This window comes from Urocitellus parryii, chromosome 8 (genome assembly GCF_045843805.1).
Source record: "Urocitellus parryii isolate mUroPar1 chromosome 8, mUroPar1.hap1, whole genome shotgun sequence".
NCBI classification, from domain to species: domain Eukaryota; kingdom Metazoa; phylum Chordata; class Mammalia; order Rodentia; family Sciuridae; genus Urocitellus; species Urocitellus parryii.
In genome coordinates this window covers 147,257,023-147,277,553 of record NC_135538.1, presented here as the reverse complement: position 1 = coordinate 147,277,553, position 20,531 = coordinate 147,257,023, and the positions used below count along the sequence as shown (strand labels likewise).

General features: G+C 47.6%; 1 protein-coding gene and 1 long non-coding RNA gene across 2 annotated transcripts in view; one reads left to right on the top strand and one right to left on the bottom strand.

Moving 5' to 3' along the window:
* Positions 1-9,039: 9,039 nt before the first annotated feature.
* Positions 9,040-17,307, bottom strand: LOC113192149 (uncharacterized). The gene is made up of 3 exons (XR_003301980.2): positions 17,183-17,307; positions 14,659-14,806; positions 9,040-11,485 (listed from the first exon to the last, which is right to left on the bottom strand). It is a non-coding gene; the product is annotated as an uncharacterized LOC113192149 (long non-coding RNA).
* The window catches only part of Kif13a (kinesin family member 13A), a 173,737-nt gene continuing 170,316 nt past the window's right edge, over positions 17,111-20,531 (top strand). Inside the window, 2 exon segments of the mRNA XM_026402179.2 lie at positions 17,111-17,226; positions 17,483-17,573. Of these exon segments, the coding sequence (XP_026257964.2) occupies positions 17,172-17,226; positions 17,483-17,573 (146 nt within the window). The 5' untranslated portion in view covers positions 17,111-17,171.

Below are 20,531 nucleotides of genomic sequence, written 5' to 3'. Positions count from 1 at the left end.
GCTCCGGGTTGGCGGAGATTCTGCACTTCCGACACTTTAGGGAATATTCACTAAAGAACCCATAAATCAGAACCCACCTATTTCTAAAAATCAACCAATAGAAAAGATAGGAGGATTATAGTTCATTGACACGAACAAGAACCATTTTTTTGTTGTTTTGTTTTTTTACAAATTATCAAAGAAATACTAAGAAACAAATGCTGACTTTGTTCTTATCTAAGAACTTTCTTTTTCATCTAAAAGTACACTTTGGGCTTTATATAAGTGAATTGTGTTTTATGATATTTGAAACTTCTGTATCAAGGTCACGCTCATGTGTTAAATACCAACTTGTGTCTGATCATGAATTATTGACAAAGACACTTAAAAACTTAATTCGCTTCTCACTGGGCTTACAAATGACCTACTTCAAGGGCTTACAAACAACTTGTTTCACGCTCATTGTGCATGATTTTGTTTACAAAACTGTGTTTTTTCTTTTGTGAGTAATTACCTATTTGTAGTATTAAAATATCTCTTATAAAATGTATTTGTATTTATTTTTAGAACACTTTATTATGGAATACTTTTAAACATTTATAAATCAGGAGAAATAAACCCCCAAATAACAGGCACTTACATTATTGAAACTTGGCCATTCTTTTGCATCATTTATTGCAATTTGCTACATAAAGCAAATCGAAGACATCATTATTTGCTTTTAATCTTCCTCCAAATGACATTTAATTATACAATGAAAATACTATATCACACCTCAAAAAGTTAAATAATTCCTTAATCATCATCTAATCCTCAGCCATATTTAATTTCTCTGCTTGACCCCCAGGTACCTGCTTCTTGTCAGTCCAACACTCTACGCAATACATTTGATTAAGTTTTGAATTAAAAACTCCTGCAGGAAAATTTATTATCACTCCTCTCTTTCTCCTTCAAATATACGAAGGTATTTGACTTTTTACAACAACAATTCCATAGATGGCGGAGGCAATAAATATACTTATATAGCTATAGCTTTTTAAGGTCAATAGGGGCTTGAACTCTGGCTCATCTGAGAAGCCATTCACACAACCAGGGAGCTTCTCAGGAGCCTCACATGCTGCCTTGCAGACTATTTTGGGACACGCGCCTGCCGGCTGCCTCTACTGAGCCTGGCTCCCTGCACACCAACGTGGGATGCCCTGGTACAGAAGGGAACGGTCGTATTTCCTGCACTCATCTCGGACTTTTGGCGAGGGCTTTCGCAACACTTTCTAGAATTACAAAGCTGTACCTGCAGCACTACCTGGAAAGCAGCCCCAGCGAGCAAGGGAACCCACCATCCGTCAGCAGGCGCCTCGTGGGGAAGCCTCAACTCCTCCTGGAGCACCAGAGGCACCTTCCCTGGAGAAAGATTTGGCAAGTGACGTTTGCCTTTCACCTCCGAGACCACGTAGGAGAAAACGCAGCCCATGCAGGCAAAGATGTGCAGAGGGTATAACAAGGCCCCGGAGGTGAGGAATCCTAGTTCAAAGGAGCAGAGTGAAGGAAAGGGGTCTTTTCTCTGCCAAGAAAAAGGAAACAGTGTTTAAGCTTCAGCGGCCTTTGACTCAGTCCTCACCGAGCTGGGCATGTGTGGACGGAACACGCTCAGTGAGGCTGGGGGAGGCAGGAGCAGGGGCAGGGAGAGTTCCTCGTGGGTTTTCTGATGCTCCTCTTGGCTTACAGAGACTTGTTTGGCCCATGGCTTTTGAGGCTGAAGCCAGGGACACAGTGGGACATCTGGTGAGGGCCTGGGTGCTGTATGCCCACACAGCAGAGCAAGCAGGTGAACTCCGCCGCTCTTCCTCTTCTTGCAAACCCCACCCTCCTGACCTCATCTGATCCTAAAGACTCCCCCAGACCTCCACCTCCATATACCAGGAGCTTGTGGATAGGAGGATTAAGTTTCAGCGCTTTAGGGAAAACTGTTCGAACCATAGCAGGGGGTGAGTGGTGGAAACTTGCATCTCCAGGGGCGTGGAGCAAGGACACCCTGGAGGCTGGCCAATGAGAATTACAGGGACAATCTGCTAGAGCCTTTCTCCAGCAGCTTCATTAAAGAACAAACAGGTCCTAAAGACCCACGGTATCCATCGTATGCAATGAATGAACTTCCCGCCTGTAAGTCCAGAGTGGTGCTTGGTGCCTGTCAACCTTGGGAGAAACAAGAACAGAGTCCCTCAAACCACCTTCTGTGATCTGTGATTCAGAGGGAGGAACACGGGTTGGAAAAGTCTTCAGAGCGTCAATTAAGGAAGGGTGGACAGAGGGCCCGATGGAGAGGCCGAGGCAGAACGTCTGGAGCTGAGGTCAGTAAGGCTGCTTCGAATCTCCAGGCCTGCGACCTCTAAGGAAAGGAGTTTTAATGAAATCCCTGTGGGGTCTCCAGGGGTTAACAGCCTGGGTGCTGCTGAGGAGGGGGAGGACTGACTGGGACACCCTCCTTCAAAGCACCTGCCTCCAGGCAGCCCTTGGGGGGGCTCTGCTTTTTGTTTTTCTCAGTATTGGGAATTGAACCTAGGCACCCCCGACCCCTGAACTACATCCACAGACCTTTTTATTTATTTTATTTCATTCATTTTTTTTGAGACGGGGTCTCGCTAAGTTGTCCAGGTTGGCCTCAAACTTGTAATTCTCCTGCCTCATCCTCTCTAGTAGCTGGGGTCACAGGCATGGGTCACCGTGCCCAGCTGGTAGGGGACTTTTTTTGGATCACCTTCAGTGCCATGAGAACGAGGCAGTCTGGCTTATCTTCATTCATACTCAGTTTGTAATCAACCAATGTCTCCCACTGAATCCACCCATTTTACCTCCATACTTAATTGCAAATGACTTACAGCTATGAGAACAAGCCTATCTCCTGGCTTTGTTACCAAGTGGCTGTGTGACCTGAACTCTGTGATCTAATATCTCAAGTCCCTGTTTATCTGTCCTCAGCAAAGTGTTTGGATTCAAAGATATCTAAGATCCGCTCTAGCATAAAGATCCCAGCACTAGATGATGCACAAAGACTTCCAGTGTTGGCAACAGTCACAAGAATGTGTGACAGGCTCTGAGTGGGGGAAAATTGAAAATGTCACAAGAAGAGGTGCACACGGTTTCCTTCTGGGTACTTTGAAAAGAACAGAGATCTGACTATTCAATTAATTCATCCAGTGGACACTCCATGAGAAGGAACTACTTGCCAGTACCCATGACAGGAGCTGGGACACTCAGGTGGGCCCAGCAAGTTCTCCACCCTCCCCAACAGCAGAACAAGTACCTGGCTGGGCGGGTGGTGCACACCTGTAATCCCAGCAGCTCAGGAGGCTGAGACTGGAGGATGGTGAGTTCAAAGCCAGCCTCAGCAAAAAGCGAGGCACTAAGCAACTCAGTGAGACCCTGTCTCTAGATAAAGTACAAAATAGGGCTGGGGATGTGGGTCAGTGGTGGAGTGGCACTGAGTTCAATCGCCAGTACCCACCAAAAAAAGTACCTTCCCCAGAGCTTCTTCTTTGGACGAGGATCTCATGCACTAGAATTTCTTCTCCTCCAGCTGTATTGAAGAGTAATAAAAACTCAAGATGTACAATGTGATGATTGGATTAATGCATGCATTATGTCATGGTAATCACAGTTGAGTTAATTAATACCTCCTTCACCACATATTGTTAGGGTCTGTAAACAAGTTAAGATGGTGCCTGGCATTTTGCAGAGGGAGTGGTTTGTGAAGTAAGACCAGCGAGCCATTAAGTGTGGAGATTCCTTATTGGTTGACTGCTGTATTGAGTTTATGTTAATTAAGATAAGCTGTGTGGAATGTATATATACCCCTCCTGTCCTACAATGAACGGCTCCCACTCCTGCTGCATCAATGTACACAAGTTGTTCATCACCCCCCGGTTATTTTGCTGCAGCCGGACTGCGGCAACATATAGATATGGGTCGTTGGGAGGCTGGAGCAGGGTGGTGAGGACACTTATGTGCTATTCTCTCAGCAAATTCCAAGTAAACTGTGTGGGAATATTTTTTTAATTATTTTTTTATTTGTAGTTGGACACGTTACCTTTTTAAATTTCATTTATTTTTATGTGGTGCTGAGGATTGAATCCAAGGTCTCTCACGTGCTAGGCGAGCGCTCTACCACTGAGCCACAACCCCAGCCCCTGTGTGGCAATACTAACTCCATGGTCTACATCAGATCCTCAGGACTTATAAGAGAATGTTTGTAGTCTTAGGCCAAAATCTCTCCATATCCCCCTCCCCCAGCCTCTGGTATCCACCATTCAACTCTGTTTCTAGAGCTCAACTTTTTTTTAGATTCTACATATAATAGGGTATTTGTCGCTCTTTGTCTGGCTTATTTCACTTAGCGTAACGCCCTCCAGTTTCATCCATGGCACAAATGGCAGTGTTTCTTCTTTGGGGCTGAATGGAAGCATTCCCTTGTGTGCGTCAATCACCCTTTTTACCCATTCTTCCATCAACTGACACTCAGTTGTGCCCACACCTTAGCTCAGGGCTGCACAGGAGTGCAGATATTTCAACATACTGATCTCTTTTCCTTTGGATCTATACCCCAAAGTGGGACTGCTGGGTCATACGGCACTTTTGTTTTTAATTTTTTGAGGAACAGTCATATTGTTTTCCATCATGGCTGTACAAGTAGTGATGGTGAGCTCATTTCATATATCTGTGGCCATTTGTCCTCTTTTGAGCAATGCCTATTTGGGTCCTCTGAGTTTTCTCAATAGGGTTATTTGTTTGTTTGTTTTTCCTGTTGAGCTGTTATCACATTCTAATTTCTCAAGGGGCTCACGGTCAAGTATGGGAAACAGTTGGATCAATGGGTTACACTGCACTGTGATCATGATAGGTAACTTTTAGTTAAAACTTACTATGTGAAGGCACAATGGCAATAGTACCAAGTTAATACAAACACTTAAACACTTCTGGGGATGCCTGAGAGGGTGATTCTAGATGAGATCAACATTTTACTGCTAGACTGATAAAACAAAATGTCCTCCCCAGTGTGGGATCCAGGGTGGACCATCCGATCCATTGTGGATCTGAGTAGAGTAAAAAGGCAGAGATAGGTTGAATTTGCTCTTTCTACCTACTCAGACTCCACATCAGCCTTTCCCTGATCTCAGACTGAGATTTACACCCTTCAGATTTGGATCCTAATCACATCAGCAGCTTCTCAGGCCTCTAGCTGCATAGGGAAGATCAGAAGTCTTGTTGTTGTTATTTGTTTATTTGTTTGTTTTCATATGGGGGATGGATCCCAGGGCACTCTACCACCAAGCTGCCTCCCCAGCCCTTTTTATTTTATTTTATTTTATTTTATTGAGATAGATGTGAGTCAAGTCTCCAGGCCAGTCTCAAACTCGAGCTCCTCCTGCCCCAGACTCCCAAGGAACTGGATCACAGGCAAGGTCACTGAACATTTTAAACCCTACAGGATTATAATGAGCCATTTCCTTATAATAAATCTTTTATTCTATTGGCTCTGTTCTCTAGAGAACCCCAACTAGGGAATTATCTCATCTCATCTCCCAATGACCTTATGAAGTAGTCTTGTTTTTAGTGACATTTTGTAGGCGAGGAAACTGAGACATAGAGAAGATCTAATTTGTCCAAGGTCATGCAGAAAGCAGGCGCATAGGTGAAAAATGGTTGCCCCTGAGGAATAAGAGCGGAAGCGGAAGGAGAAGCAATGGACGAGAGCGGAAGATGTCATAGGTCCTCCCACGACCTGATACCCGAGCCTTGTGTGGGTATCATGGCTTGGGTTGCCCATGAGCAGAGAATCAGACCAGAGGCTCCGAAGAAAGGGGGCAAGGGGCGCTGCCGTCCAAAGGGGCTTTGGAAAAGTGCAGATGAGGGCAGCACCAAAGACAGGCTTTTCCAGCCCTGGACTTTCCCTGGGGCCCATTTGTCCCTCCCTTCCTTCCATTTCTATGAGTTAAGGTGCTAGAACTTCTGGGGACAGGATGTTTTATATATGACTCCTAGGTGACAAGGCAGGTCAAGAGAACCTTCATGTCCTGCCCCACGATTTCCAGACCAGTCCTCCTGCCACCAACACAGGGAAAGCAGGCAGAGGACGCGCAGCGGCAGTCCAGCCTTGGTCCCCTCACACCTGTCCCGGAGCTCCTCCTTCCTCCTTTGGCCACTTCCTGTGGCTGATTAGACATGGTTCCCATCTGGAAGGGAAATATCAGATGGGATCCTAGGGGCAGGAGTCTGACTGAATGATCCCATGCTTGAAGGTCATGTGCAGATGCTGTCAGTATCTGTTTTTCTACTGGAGGAAAAAAAATTATCCTTTCTGAATGTGGCACAGCCACAAAGCAGGCATGGCGAACCTGGGGAAGCGAACTACCAGCTGTCACACACACAGGGCCTAAAAAGCCCAAATGCCATCCCTAACTTCCCTCCCTCCTCCGTGACCCTCCCCCATCCTCCTCTGCCCTCTCCTTCTCCACTTTGCTGAACAGCCCCTTGCTCTAGTGCTGTCATCCCTCGGATCCAGCAGATTGGCCTTGTCTTTGGTCTGCCAACACTTTTGGCTCCTCTGTCTCTGCTGTCTTCCCACTAAGCCCTTTTCTACTCCTCTACCCACACACATTCTGACTTTGAACTTGAATCCACTTAAAAGACAAGATATTGCAGCCAGCTTTCATATCCGTGGGTTCTGCACCCATGGATTCAATCAACTGTGAATTGAAATATTCTTAATTGCATCTGTATTAAATACATACGAATGTTTTTTTTTTTCTTGCTATTGCTCCCTAAATAATATAGTAGGACCATGACTCACATAGAATTTACGTGGTATTAGGTATTAAAAATAATCATAATATGATGATTTATAGCATACAAGAGGATGTGCGTAGGCTCCACACAAATACCACATAAGGGATTGTGCACCTGTGGATGGTAGTATCTTCATGGGGTCCTGGAACCACTCCCCCAGGGGTCTAGAGGGATGACTGCTCTCCCTGTCCTGTCTGGTTGACGATTATTGGGAAGTGAAACAAGAAGGCCACACACACAGAGGTTCAAGGTGGCTGTTTCCGCATGTGTACGTGGAAGATGAAGAAACTCATCTAGAGGGAGATGGCTAAATGGGATGGGGGAGATGGGACCAAAGACCACAGGGCTAAGGAAACCAGACAGTGACCTAGATTCCCCACCTTCCGGACCCCGTCAGCAGCCCTTCCCCGAGAGCTACGCTCTTCCAACATGGTCACCTGTCTCTTGCTCCAGAATGATCCCAGGCTAGGACGTTCGCTTTCCCGGACTGCAAACTACCTCAGCCTTCTCCAGCCGCAGTGTCCCTTCCAGTGTGAGGTCTCCCTCGGGGTGGGAATCACTGCTTCCCACCAACTGGCTCACACAGCAGTGAGCGTGTGCCCCGCTGGGTGCAGATTGCATCCACCTGCTCCTCCCTCGACTCCTTGAGCACCCTCACGCTAGGAGACGGGTAGAGGGTGCTTTCCCACTCTCTGTCAGAGATCTCTGTGGACGTTCGTGTAGGCTGTGTCCCCTGCTCCTGGGGCACAGGTGGCTGAGTTCCCCAGTTTCCAACCTGCCAGCTTCCTGTCTAGATGCATCCCTCAGGTCAAGGCCTCTGGTTGGTTTGGGCCTCCCTCCCTCCTCTCACTTTGGATTGTTTTCAGCTAGTTCCAAAGCATTCCATGAGCCCACCATGTTCAAGAACTGAGGTTGTGCCATGACCAGGACAATCCCTCTGTCCTCTCAGGGGTGGGCTACAGCTCGTGTGACTGGGGGGGGGGGTCTAGTTAGTCTGTTCCCAAATGCCACTCCAGGCCTGGGCTGTTTCAGGATCAGCCCAGCCCAGACCCACTAAACCAGCCTGAGGGGAGACTCGGGGATTCCTCTCTCAGCAGCAGAGGGTGGTCCGTCCTGCTGGGTCGTCCTGGCTACATCTCTGTGCTTACCAGGCTGGTTTCTGCGTCTGGGTGTCATGACAGTTGCAGACTCTATTCTGGTCAACTGCTGGTCCTGCTCAGAAGGCCAGGCAAGAGAGAGCTACTGACCTGTGGTATGGACGGAGATGCCCAAGGAACGTGTCCTGAGACTTCTCCTCCTCACCCTGGTACCTGCTCTTCTTCCCCTTCTTGTCCTCCTCACTCCCAGGCTGGACAGTCCATTCCCAAATGTTTTTCAGCGTCTGAATTATCCCTGGGCCCACCTTTCCAGGATTCAGGGCCGGATGCAGTATCTCCCTGCTTCCTGCCTCGGGGCTTCTTCCCTGCAGGTTGCTCCACCCAGACTGCCTCCACACCTGCTCCTGTGCAGGTGCGTCCTCTCCTCGACAGCAGGGTCAGTGACAACAGTAAAGGCTACCAGTTGTTCTATTTCCATATGGACCAGTTACCAAACCAGGTGTTTTATGGATATATTTTATTTGATCCTCATCATGATCCGGTAAAGCACAAATGGTCATATCCGTTTTATACACTGGAGACCCAAGAATTGAATGTCCAAGGCAGATATGGCAGGGCAGCTTCAGGTGTGGGAAACAAACCACATTGGGTCTGACATCAAAGTCAGCTTTCCGTGACACCCTGTGAATCCAGTGGCATTGGTAAATACTGCCTCCTTTGTCCCAGGAAGCTGCTGTCAAAGGATCTGCCTTGTCTTCTACCTCCCATGGTATTTTGCAGCTATTTTGGGGAGAGTCCGTATCACACTAAACTGTAAACCATGATACTAACGTACTTTTATTTATATGGCTTATCACATTTTTTGGTGATAGAAAATATAGATGAGCCGGGAAAATTCAGTATCACCCTCAGAAAAACCACTCACATGCATGTCCCGATCACATAGGTCTCCCCCATTATTTTGAGGGGTTTTGTTTTGTTTTCAGTGCTGAGGATGGAACAAAGGCCTCACACCTACTAGGCAAGTGCTCTACCACTGAGCGATGGCCCTGCTAGTTGTATTCTGGACAACTCATCTGAAGAAGTTCCAGTGTAGAAGAGAAATCTGTGGTTTTCAAAGACCTTCACACAAATGCCAAGGTCATCAGTTCCCAGGTATGTGACCTTGGAAAATTTATTTATCTTCTCTCCTCATTTTTTACTAATCATTCTAATGAAAGATGGTAATAACAGTGTTTACCCTATAGGATTCTTGTGAGAATTAAATAATAGAGCCCGTGGATGGTAAGTAGTCAAGGTTTAATGAATATTCTCTACTGTTAACTATTGTGAAAAATAAATATAATTGTGATAGATGGTTTGGAGCCCCACTCCAGGGGAGATTTATTATTCTCTGCTCCAGTGATGGTTGGCTTGACCATGTGACTTGCCTTGTCCAATGAAAATCAAGAATTGTCAGGCGCCATTTCCGAGCCAAACTTAAAGAGCCATTGTGATTTGCCACCTCTTCTTAACTTCTGCTACAAAACTAGCATTGTCCCAGCTAAGGGCTGTTTTGTCAGCCTGAGACTCAGAATGAAAATGATGAGCAGAGCCACAGACTGGCTGTGATGGACAAATCCTGTAGGTGAGGCCCAGAGCTTTGCTTCTGTAAGCCCCGGGGGTTCCCCGATTGTTGGTTACCACGGGGTAGCTTATCCTATACTGACTGATAGAGTTGTTAAGCTAGATTTACAGAAAGCCTCTTACTTAAGTATCTGCGGCTCTGGGATTACTCTCTGATTCTTTGCAGACCTACAACACTGGTAAGTTTTTAGGTGAGCCTGGCAGCCTACTTCTGACTGGAATAGAAATTGAATGGCTCCAGGGTGCCTGGGATGCTTGTTATCAGTTGTCTGCCAGTTCTTTAGAGCCTCCCTCATTCTAATTTCTAAAGTCAAGTCATTTAACCAGCTCTTCTTGATAAGGAAGCATAGGCTTAAAGTGCATAGCTCAGGGCTGTCCCAGTGATGAGCACGCACAGCTGTGTTGGTTGGTTATATGGGCTTTGGGGACTGTGGGTCTGTTGAGAAGAGTGTCCAGGTCAGTTTGTGCTGGGAGGGAAGCCCTACCGTAGCTTACCCAGTCGCTGCTGTTACTAAAAGATCTGACCAGAACAATTGTTGAGGAGGACAAGTTTGTTTGAAGGCTCACAGTTTCAGAGGTTCACAGACACTGGCTCCATTCCTTGGGGCTCGAGGTGAGGGACAACATCATGAGGAAGAATGTGGTAGAGAGAAGCAGCTCACATGATGATCAGGAGGCAGAAAGAGACTCCACTCTCAAGATACAAAATATATACCCCAAAGGCCCATCCTAGGGTCCCACCTCCCCCAGCCACACCCTGCCCACCTTCAGTTACCACTCGGTGAACCCCACCAGGGGATGAAATCACTGACTGGGTTAAGACTCTCATAATCCAATCATTTCTCTTCTAAATCTTCCAGCATTGTCTCATACCTAAGCTTCAGGGGGACACCTCACATCCAAACCATGAGTCCCTCTTCAGGTGAGGCCAACTCTGCAGTGGGACTTTAGCCCTCCACATATGCCTCCATCTCAAAGAGGTGCTTGCTGTGCCCTACCCACAGAATGGGCCACTGTCTGTCCATCTCCTAGAGACCTTCTTGCTAGAGAAAAACCTTGCTTTCTTTTATTAGCCATTTTTTGCTGGTTAATTCAATTAAATAAACAGGGATGGTTGGGGGGTGGGGACCAAGCATGGGTGGATTCAAAAGCTCCAGATTCTCATAAGAGGTCTGTCCAGTTAGAATTCCTGTTGTACTTAAGATCTACGACTCTCTCTTGGATGGATGACCACTTGAATTCCTGCTTGCAAATGTCTGAGGTTGGGGTTCCCTCTAGTCTTCTGGGACCTTCTTTCAAGAGAAGTGCCCTGGGGTGACCCTAGTGCTCCTTAGCAAACTGGCCTAAAAAGCCAGCTGTAGAGGGACAAGAGGTTTATTTGTGGCTCCATGGGGTGATCTGCTCTTCCGAGGGGCTCCAGGGATGTTGATGGAGCTTGCCCTCTTGGAGGTCCTTTGCAAGGCTGCTCTTTGTCTCCCACTTGACAAGCCTTGGGCATGACACTTAAAGAAGGTGGAAATGTCACATCCGCTGCCAGTGATCTAAGCTCACGGAGAGAGTCCTGGATCAGCCGTGACAATAGCAATAGAGATGATGTTGACGCTGTCAACCACAAGGACGATGACACCAGGTGATGTTTACTTAATCTGTGTTGTTGACACAGCCAGACAAGAGCCTTGGTGATCACCGTCTCAGAGATGAGGAAGTGGAGGCAGAGGTGGGATCCTTGTCTTGAACAAGGTTGCCTCTGACAATCAGCAGAGCTGAGTCTGAACCTGGGAGTGTGACTCAGAGCCAGCCTCTGTGCCCTACATTACTTTCATCACTTTCATTACTCCTGTTTGTCATGTTTGCATCCAGTTCTAAATATCCTCCTTCCTAGAGGGACTTACAGGATGGTGAGCAATGACAGCACTGTTTGGTGGAATTCATCAACATTCTCCCTGGTGACAAAACACAACAACGATTATTCATCTATTCCTCGAGTGTCTTCTACTCTTCTCAGTCTCTTTTTTGTGTGTGTTTTACTTAGTTGTATTTTATCTTGTTTTATTTCATTTTTGTCGCTGTGACCAAAAGACTCGACAAGAACAATGTAGAGGAGGAGAAACTTATTAGGGGTTCATGGTATCAGAGGTCTCAGTCCATAGATGGCTGACTCCATGGCTCTGGGCCCACAGTGAGGCAGGACATCATAGGGGATGAGTGTGGTGGAGGAAAGCAGCTCAGGACAGGGCCACCAGGAAACAGAGACCTCCACTCACCAGGGACAAAATGTAAACCCTAAAGGCACATCCCCAGTGACTCACCTCCTCCAGCCATACCCTATCTGCCTACAATCACACCCAGTTAATCCATTCAAGTGGATTTATGCGCTGATTAAGTTAGAGCTCTCAGGATCCAATCATTTCCCCTCTGAACTTTCTTGTCTGGTCTCACACGTGAGTTCTGGGGGGACTCCTTACATCTCGAGCATAACATCATCTTATTTCTACACTCACCGTAAGGGATCTGGGGACAGGGATGCAGCTCCACCCTGGCAGAGCCTAGAAGGGAAACCTGGAAGGTTGTTAGAAACCAGAACAGTTCTCTTTTCCCTAACTGCCTCTGCACAATGCTTCATGATTCTCTTCCCTCAGAGTAGCTTTCTGTGACTCTATGATCCTCCAGGCAACTTGAGGGAGTACCAGCCCCTGTTCACAATCTGTGGTGAGAGTTTTGCAGGCATTAACTCATTTTATCCTCATAAAAACCAAACAAAGTCAGTACTTTAACTATTATCATCACCTCATCCTATTTTTTTTAAATAAGAAAGTGGAGACTTAGAAAAGCTAATATGGATTTTTCTTGCTCAGAAAGGGAAGGATTCGTGGCAGATAGTCTGATTCTGATGGCCACACCTTAATCACCATCCTCTGAACCCCAAGCCAAGATTTCCAGAGGGAAGGGTCTGATGGGCTCCGTTTGCAGTAGGAATAGCTGTACCAGTCAGGTGGGATTATATAGACCAACAGGGCTGCCCGAGCACACAAGAGATGCAGTGTGGGGGAGGAAGGAACAGAAGTACTTGGGAAAGTCGGACATTATTTGTCTCGCATGTATTCAAAAAGCCGTCTTCTACATCAGGGTTTTGAGAGTTCAGATTCCCCATTGGTTACTCAGGAACTGATTTAAGACTAAACTGATTAAATAACTTTCAGGTTACGCATACGACAGAGGCAAGATTCTAATTCCTAAGTTTTATGTAATGATAACAAGCTATCAGAGGATGCTAGGAGAGTTGTAGAAATGCATTATGTGGCAGATTGTACTGCCCCAAATCTGCAACAGGGCTGGGTTGTGGCTCAGTGGTAAATTGCTTGCCTGGCGTGTGTGAGGCCCTGGGTTCCATTCTCAGAACCACATATAAATTAATAAAATAAAGGCCCATTGACAACTAAAAAAGAAAAGTATTTAAAAAGTCACGGCAACAAGTATCTCCCACCCCATGCTCTTCATAAAATATAACTGACATTTCCTTCATGGAGATAAGGAGACTACGGCCATCCCTTGAATCTATGAGGGCTTCTTCCTATGGCAGAAGCAACACTGTAGGATTTCTGAGATCAGATCATAAAAGATGAGGGAACTTCTGCTAGCTCCCTGAAAATTCTCACCCAACCACCATAACGCCGACTGGGAGTCAGCTTTTCATTATGGTGACAAAACACCTGAGATAAACAACTTACAGAAGGAAAGGTTTATTTTAACTCTTGGCTTCAGAAGTGGCGGTACATGGTCTTTGGGTTTTGTTGCTTTTGAGCCTGTTGACCAGGCAGAACATCATGGTAGAGCAAAGCTGCTCATCTGTTGACAGCCAAAAATCAAATAGAGGGAGCAGGAGGGCCCAGGGTCTAAAGATCCCCTTCAAGGGCACACCCCCAATGTCCAACTTCCTCCCACTGGGACTGTCTCTGACAGGTCCCACCATCTCCCAGTGGAGACACGGGCTGGAAACGGGATCTTTAACACAGGGGCCTTTGGGGACATTCAAGATCCAAACTATAGCACCTATCCAGGCAGACAGACTATACAGAGAAACCTTGAGACACCTGGAGTGACAGAAATGTCTGGCCAGCCTCAGTGGCTCCTGCCAACCACTGTTTCAACTACCATCTGAATGCCATAGCATGATAGAACCAGAGCAGGATCGCCACGTGAGCCCTTCTCAAGTCTCTGACCCACGGAAACTGTGAGAGATGCTATGATTGGTGTTGTTTTGAGGTGTAAGCTTGGAGGGAATTCATTCCAAGCAGAAAGGCATGAGAACCACCTGCAGTGTTTTGAAAGCCTTTCTGTACAAGAGAAACGAAGGAGTAGCAGGTGAAACCTGCAGGAGGTAAATTTGATTTTTCATGGAGACCTCTAAGTGCAGAATTTTAGAATGAGTCACTCAATAGTTTGTTTTATTATTTTCTTTGTTTTATTATTTTCTTTTTTGGTACCAGCGATCAAACCCAGTGGGGGTTCGATCAAACAACTGAGCCACATCCCAAGCCCTTTTTATTTTAAGTAAGGTCTTAGGAAATTGCATAGGACCTTGTTAAGTTGCTGAGGCCTGGCCTCAAACCTACAATCCTCCTACCTCAGCCTCTGGAGTTTGTTGGGATTGCAGGTGTACACCAAAACACCTGGCTCAGCTCTTCTAAATCTGAGCATTGTCACTGGACATTCAAGCAGAGGATAGATGGTCATTTTGAAGACTGTAGTAGAGGGGTCTGGAAGACCCCCAGAGGTAGCTTCCAACTCTAAAAATATATAATTCCCAATAAGAGGAGGTGAATTGTTTTGAAGAAAAAAACATTTAGTAAGCTCTTCTTAGAAGAGGTGAGGACAAGTGTTGGAAAAGCAGAAGGAAGGGCCACTCTGCAAAAGACCAGTGGGAACTTCTTAACCACCAACTCAATCACACCCATCTCACCTTCAGCCCTGTTCTCGTCCACTGGGGGTTATGGGCCATTACCCTTCCTAGGTACTGCAACCCTTGGTCTCCCTCCATGCTCACACCCCACTGCCTGCTGCACCTGTCTCTTCTCCTGGTTTGCACCTGCCCTGGCTTTGTTCACTCCATCCTCACCTCTCATCTGGGTGACTGCGGCCACTCTGGATAGATAGACTGTTGCCAAATTCATGACCCTAAGGAAATGCCCCAAGTTCAATTCATTAAATCCCCATTGCCTTTGGGACAAAGATGCAAATTCTTCAGCCTTCAAGGCTTTCACAATCTGGCAGAGAATGAAGGAGAAGAAGAAAGAGAGACAGAGATGGAGGATAGAGTTAGAAAAGGGAGAATTGATTAATTCCTATAACCCCAGCATTAGTATCTCCAGACTGCCATAATAAACCACAAACTGGGTATTATAAAACAACAGAAATTTGTTGTCTCCTAGTTCTGTGAGCTATACATTCAAATTCAAGGTGTTAGCAGACCCTTGTTCCTTCTGAAGGTTCTAGGTAAGAATCCTTCTTTGCCTCCTAGCTTCTGGTCAGTCCCAGAAGTCCTTGGCTTGTAGCCACATCAATCTCCACCTATATCTTCACATGGCCTTCCACCTTGTGTGTGTGTGCCCACCTCCTTCTTTCTCTCAAAGAGTCCAGTCATTGGATTTAGGGCTTTTCCTAACCCAGTATGACCACATCTTGATCTGCAAAGACTCTACTTTCAAGATAAGGCCTCATTCACAAGCACTGGGAGCTATGATTTGGATCTTTTGGGGAATATAACTGAACCCCCTGACAATTCCTAATGGATGGAAACTGCCCAAGCAATGATGTAGCATAGGGCTGCCAACTTGTTTATGAAATGGTCCTGGGTGAAGTGTAGAATTTCAGGAATGGTGGAAAATAATATCAAATTGGACAGGCCCGAGAAGTTTTTGAACACTAGAAGCGCATGCATGATTGAAGGACAGGATTTTAATCTCATGTCAAGATCAATATGGAAGTTGGATGGATATAGGACAGATAATTGGAAGTAAAGCTAAGAAGGTCAGTTGATAGATATCCCCATAGCCCAAAGGTGAGAAAGTGGGCAGAGAAGCAGACTGTTAGGCCCAGGGGGCTAGGAATTTTTCTGTTTTTGTCCAGCAGTAGCCCAGGGGTCTTCACTGTCCATCGTGAGTGTCACATCCTAGGATGCTCCAAACATAGTGGAACAGCTGAACTGATGGACCTAGTAAGCTTGCCGCAGTACCAATGGGGAGGAGAAAAAAAAATGCAACAGAACCTTCAGAGGGGAGGTGACAGGTGGCCCTGTAACAAGGTGAGGGTAAGAAAGTACTGCACCACTTAAAGTCAGGCTCAAGGTCGTGGGGGGGAGGGGTGGCTGAGTGGAAGAGCTCGTGTGCCAGGTTCTGGATTCCACGCGCGTGGGACAAGCGTAGTCAGGCTAATCACTTGGCACCTGTTGGAGGTAAACTGCATCCCTCTCGTTCTCGCATTACCTGCCACACACTGTCTGTCCACCATAATGTGTGTCTACCGCCATTTCTTCCACCTTAGCATGGCCTCTGGAGTGCGGTTCTGTAACCCTACTGGTGGTTGTGTTCTGCACACAGTAGGCCCTCAGTACAACATCCATTAAATGAATGTACCAATGAATGGAATTCTACCTTTAGGCAAAGCTGAAAGTGTCCCTGGATGTCAACTCTGGATGTTAGACTTGTGTACATTTCAAAACACTTGGCACATAGTGAGCACTTGTTGAACCAAACAGAATAAATCCGATTCTCCCAGCTCCGCCCTGGCAGCGCGAGGTCTGCGTTTGGCAGGATGACAGAATTCCACTGCTATTAAATTCTTATGTAAGAGTTAATGACCCTCCGGCCCACTTGACATCCCTGCACAAGGGAAGGGAAGGGGGCGAGTGCACTATTTACAAACACGCACTGTTTGGTGGCAGAGGCACCGACTCGTTCCTAGTGTCGGTTCCCCACAGGGACCTTGGAATCCCGCTGCAAGCTCGGCCGGGGCGCTGCGGGGCGGCGGGCCGGGGCCCTCGGTTGGGGCGCATTTATCCGGCGGGCAAGGCCTGCCCACCTGGCACGGCGTGCCCGCGCCCTGCATTCCGCCCAGGGCTCCGGCTCTGCGGGTGACAGCGGCCCCCGAGGGGGACTCGAGCTCCCGGCGCGCTCCCCGGTCCCCGCAGGCGCCGGGGCGGCCTCGGCGCGGCGGCCCCACCCCGCAGGAGCAGGCGCGCGGCGCGCACTCCCGCCGCCCGGCCACGGTGGGCGCCGCGCGCCGAGGCGGCCCCGGGGAGCGCGGGCCGTGGCGCGGGCGGAAGATGGCGGCGCGGCCGGGCCCCCGGCGGCCGCGAGGGGCCGCGGCGCTGCGCGCTCGGCTGGGCCGGCTCGGCTAGAGCGGCGCCTGGGCCGCGGCGCGGCCTCCTCCCCGCCCGCCGCCGCGCCCCGCCCCGCGCCCGCCCCTCCCCGGCCGCGGCCGTGCCCCGCGTCGCGCTCCCCCGGGATGGCCCGCGCGCCTCGGCGCTGCCTCGCGGAGCACTCGGCGGAGCGGCGGCCGCGCTCGGGGGGCGCGCGGCGGCGGCGGCGGCGCGGCGCGTGAGGCCGCCTCTGGCCGAGCGGCGCCGCCAACATGTCGGATACCAAGGTAAAAGTTGCCGTCCGGGTCCGGCCCATGAACCGACGAGGTGAGGAGCTCTCCGCGCGTTTCCGTTTCTGCCCGGGCGGGCCGAGGGCGGGGGCAACTTTGGAAACTGCGGGGCGGCGGGGCCGGGCGGCGAGAGCGCGGCCGGGGCCCGGGCGCCGGGCGGAGGCGGCGCCCGCAGCGGCTCGGCCACCCGGCGCCCGGGGCTCGGTCCCCGGCTCGGCCGCCTCCCGGGACCGCGCGGCGGCGGGAGGCAGCGCGGGGCGAGGTGGCGACGCTGGTGTGCCCTGTGCTTTCAGAACTGGAACTGAACACCAAGTGCGTGGTGGAGATGGAAGGGAACCAAACGGTCCTGCACCCTCCTCCTTCCAACACCAAACAGGGAGAAAGGTGAGGCGCGTTCCGCGAGGGCGGGCGGGAGGACCCAGCTCGCAGGGTCCTGCAAGTTTGAGCCAGGAAAACGCGAGTGCGCCTTCCCATTGTTAGAGGGCGGCTTCAAGTTTGTCTCACGCTGCCGTTGGAAGCGGTTGCAAGTCCAAGTTCCTCTCTTCCCTCTGTTTCCCCCACCCCCGCCGCTGCCGGTTCCCTCCCCTCCCGAGCGTTGTCACTCAGAGCCGGCGCTCCGGCCACCGGCAGCACCGGTCAGCTGCGTCCCCGTGGGCTTCTCGGCAGGCACTCCGAGCTAGGGGGACGGGTGGAACCCTGGGATGATTAGTCCAGTGGCCACATTTTATGGATAAGAAAACTGAGGCCCGAAGTGGCCAGTGACCAGCCCACGGCCTCCGTGGCACCCAGCGCCCGTGATTCTTTCCTTCTGGGCTTCCTTTGGCAGAATTGTTTAGGGACATTGTGTGTAAGATGGGGATGGGGGGGGGCGGGGGCTAAAGCAGAAACAGTCTTGTAGGATGCAGGCTCAGGCTGGACCATTTAAAATCTATTTTTTTTTTTTTTTGGTGTTGAGTTGAGATAATGCCTGAATGTAATGCGCGAATTTTGATTTTCAAGGAAACAAAAGTAGAGCCCTGAACTGTGTAGACACTGGAGGGATGTTTAAAAGGGGGCTGCATTTCCTAGACCGTAACATATTTGCATTTGAAAAGTGGTAACTGTTGGATCCTTATTAATTCTGCTGTGTTCCATGCAGTACTATGGGAAAATGCCCTAAAATAATTTGAATATTTGGCATTTTTCTGGTAAGCCCTGGAGAAGAAATGTGTTGGAATTCATTCAGTATGGCAATTCAGAAGCTTGTAAAAAATATCAAAGAAAAACCGGGATTCTACCAAATTATTTCCTCTTGGAAATGAGTATGAGTTTGTTTCTAAAAGTCACCTGTTGATTGATGAGCTACAATGTAGTGATTTTGCTCTTAAGAGATTTTCATTGAAGAGAGGCTCTGAAGTAGTGTTTGTTACTTTATTGCTAAAGGAGGCAGCTGCTCCTATTCAGTAATAATGTGGTATCAGGCACCCTTTTGCTAAATTGAGGGAATGACATTATGAAAAGGTAAGATTAGGATTCTTCACTTTTTTTGTTGAGCCTAGCAATTTTTTAATCTGATTTGACAATATTTTGCTACCCATAGCAGATTCTTATGGTGATATTAAATTTAAAATGTTATGTTAAATACTTTTAAGTAATGGATTTATCCTTGGGCTGTATTTTTAGATGCATTTGAAATATTTTTACAGTATTTTTAGATATAGCAGAGTAGATAGTATGTTTCATGGTGATAGTAAGTCAATTAAGTTAAAATATTTACATATTATGTGAACACAACACTAAAGTCTCCCTACCCCCTGAAAAAGGATATTGTTTTATTATTTCAGAGAAAAAAACATTTTTTTGGTGGGCCACATTCTTCAAGGCAGTCTGGGAAACAGGTATAATATTTTGACTCCTGTATTTTCCACTTATCTTATCCTAGCTGGGGTGGCACCTTCTCCTTGTCACTCTTTCCATAAGGAGCACTACTGTTAGTTACTATTTAATGAAATGAAGCCGTGTCATTTGTGCAGAGAAACAGGCTTAATTTTGTGGATAGAATTTGTAACTTCAGACTGTGCTGAATAATCAATTGATCATTTTGGGGAGTGCCACATTAGTCACTGATCAGATCTTTTCAGTAAAGATTTCAGAGGTGATTTTGGTATTTTTTTTTTTCCATTGGCTTTCTTACTGGGACAGCCCCTGTCTGGAGCTGTGAGAGTAGCATTGGAATATGGGTGCTCTCATTCATCCTTGTGATGCTTTGTGTTGGTGGATGGGCCCTTTTGGTGGGATTCTGCCTGTGTCCTGGCCATTCCATTTACGAGCAGGAGAGTCCGCCCACTACTTGTAGATGCTACTTGCAGATGAAAATTACCGTCTTTGCATGGATGAAGACACCAAGTGCATTTTGATTTTCACTATGCAGCTTGGTTCATGTTTCTTCAGGGAGCTCTCCCTTAAAGCAACAGTGCTTTTAAAAATAGAAACAATTACTCCCTTGGGCTCTAGGTTGATTAATTGCAATAGTGCTTCATGTTATATTTGCAATTCATTTCTATCATTTGTTTGTGGATAGAGCTCTGGGTAGGGCAAGTGTGAACCAGTTGTATACTGAGAATATTTATTATTTCTCATACCTAGAAATCCAAGTTTTAAGGTATAAGAGGCCCTTACATAATATTGGCCAAATTGTGTCAGATTGAGAATTACTGTTTTTCTGAAAGTTGCAAGAAATCACCAATGCATTAGTCACAAGTGGCAATTCAGAGTTACTGGGTGAAAGTTTTCAGTCTTACCAGCAAGAGAAAGTGAGAATGCATTGACTTCCAGAAAAAGAAACAGGCTTAGCTTTCTTAATGTTCCCCCTTTATGGAATCAAAGGCCAGACTGCTTAGTTAGGACTAGAAGATCAGAGGACTTCTGAGGGTAAAGATGTTTGTTCTGGTGCTGAAATTCTAAGATTGTTATACATGATGTAGGTCCAGGTTAATAGTTGACTTGAACAGTAAGATATAGGAGTTTGTTTCTTAAAACTCCATTGCCTTGCTATTCGGGAGCCATTTACAGCGTTCATATGAATATTATGCTTGGCACAGGGTATCCAGAGATAACTGCAGGTCTGCTGCCTATTCCAGAGGTTCTCAACTTGAGAGTAGTGGGAAGAAAGAGGAAAAAATACTTAAAATATAGTGTGGTAATTACATGGGCATATACTTTTGCTATTATACGTACCTTATCATTTGGACATTGCCTGCTTTCTCTCCTGTCCTGCCCTGAAGGCTTCGAGCTTCCTGAAGGCAGGTACCTTGTACCCTTTGTGCCCTGTTTCCCTGCACAGTGCTTGGCACAGAGCAGGCG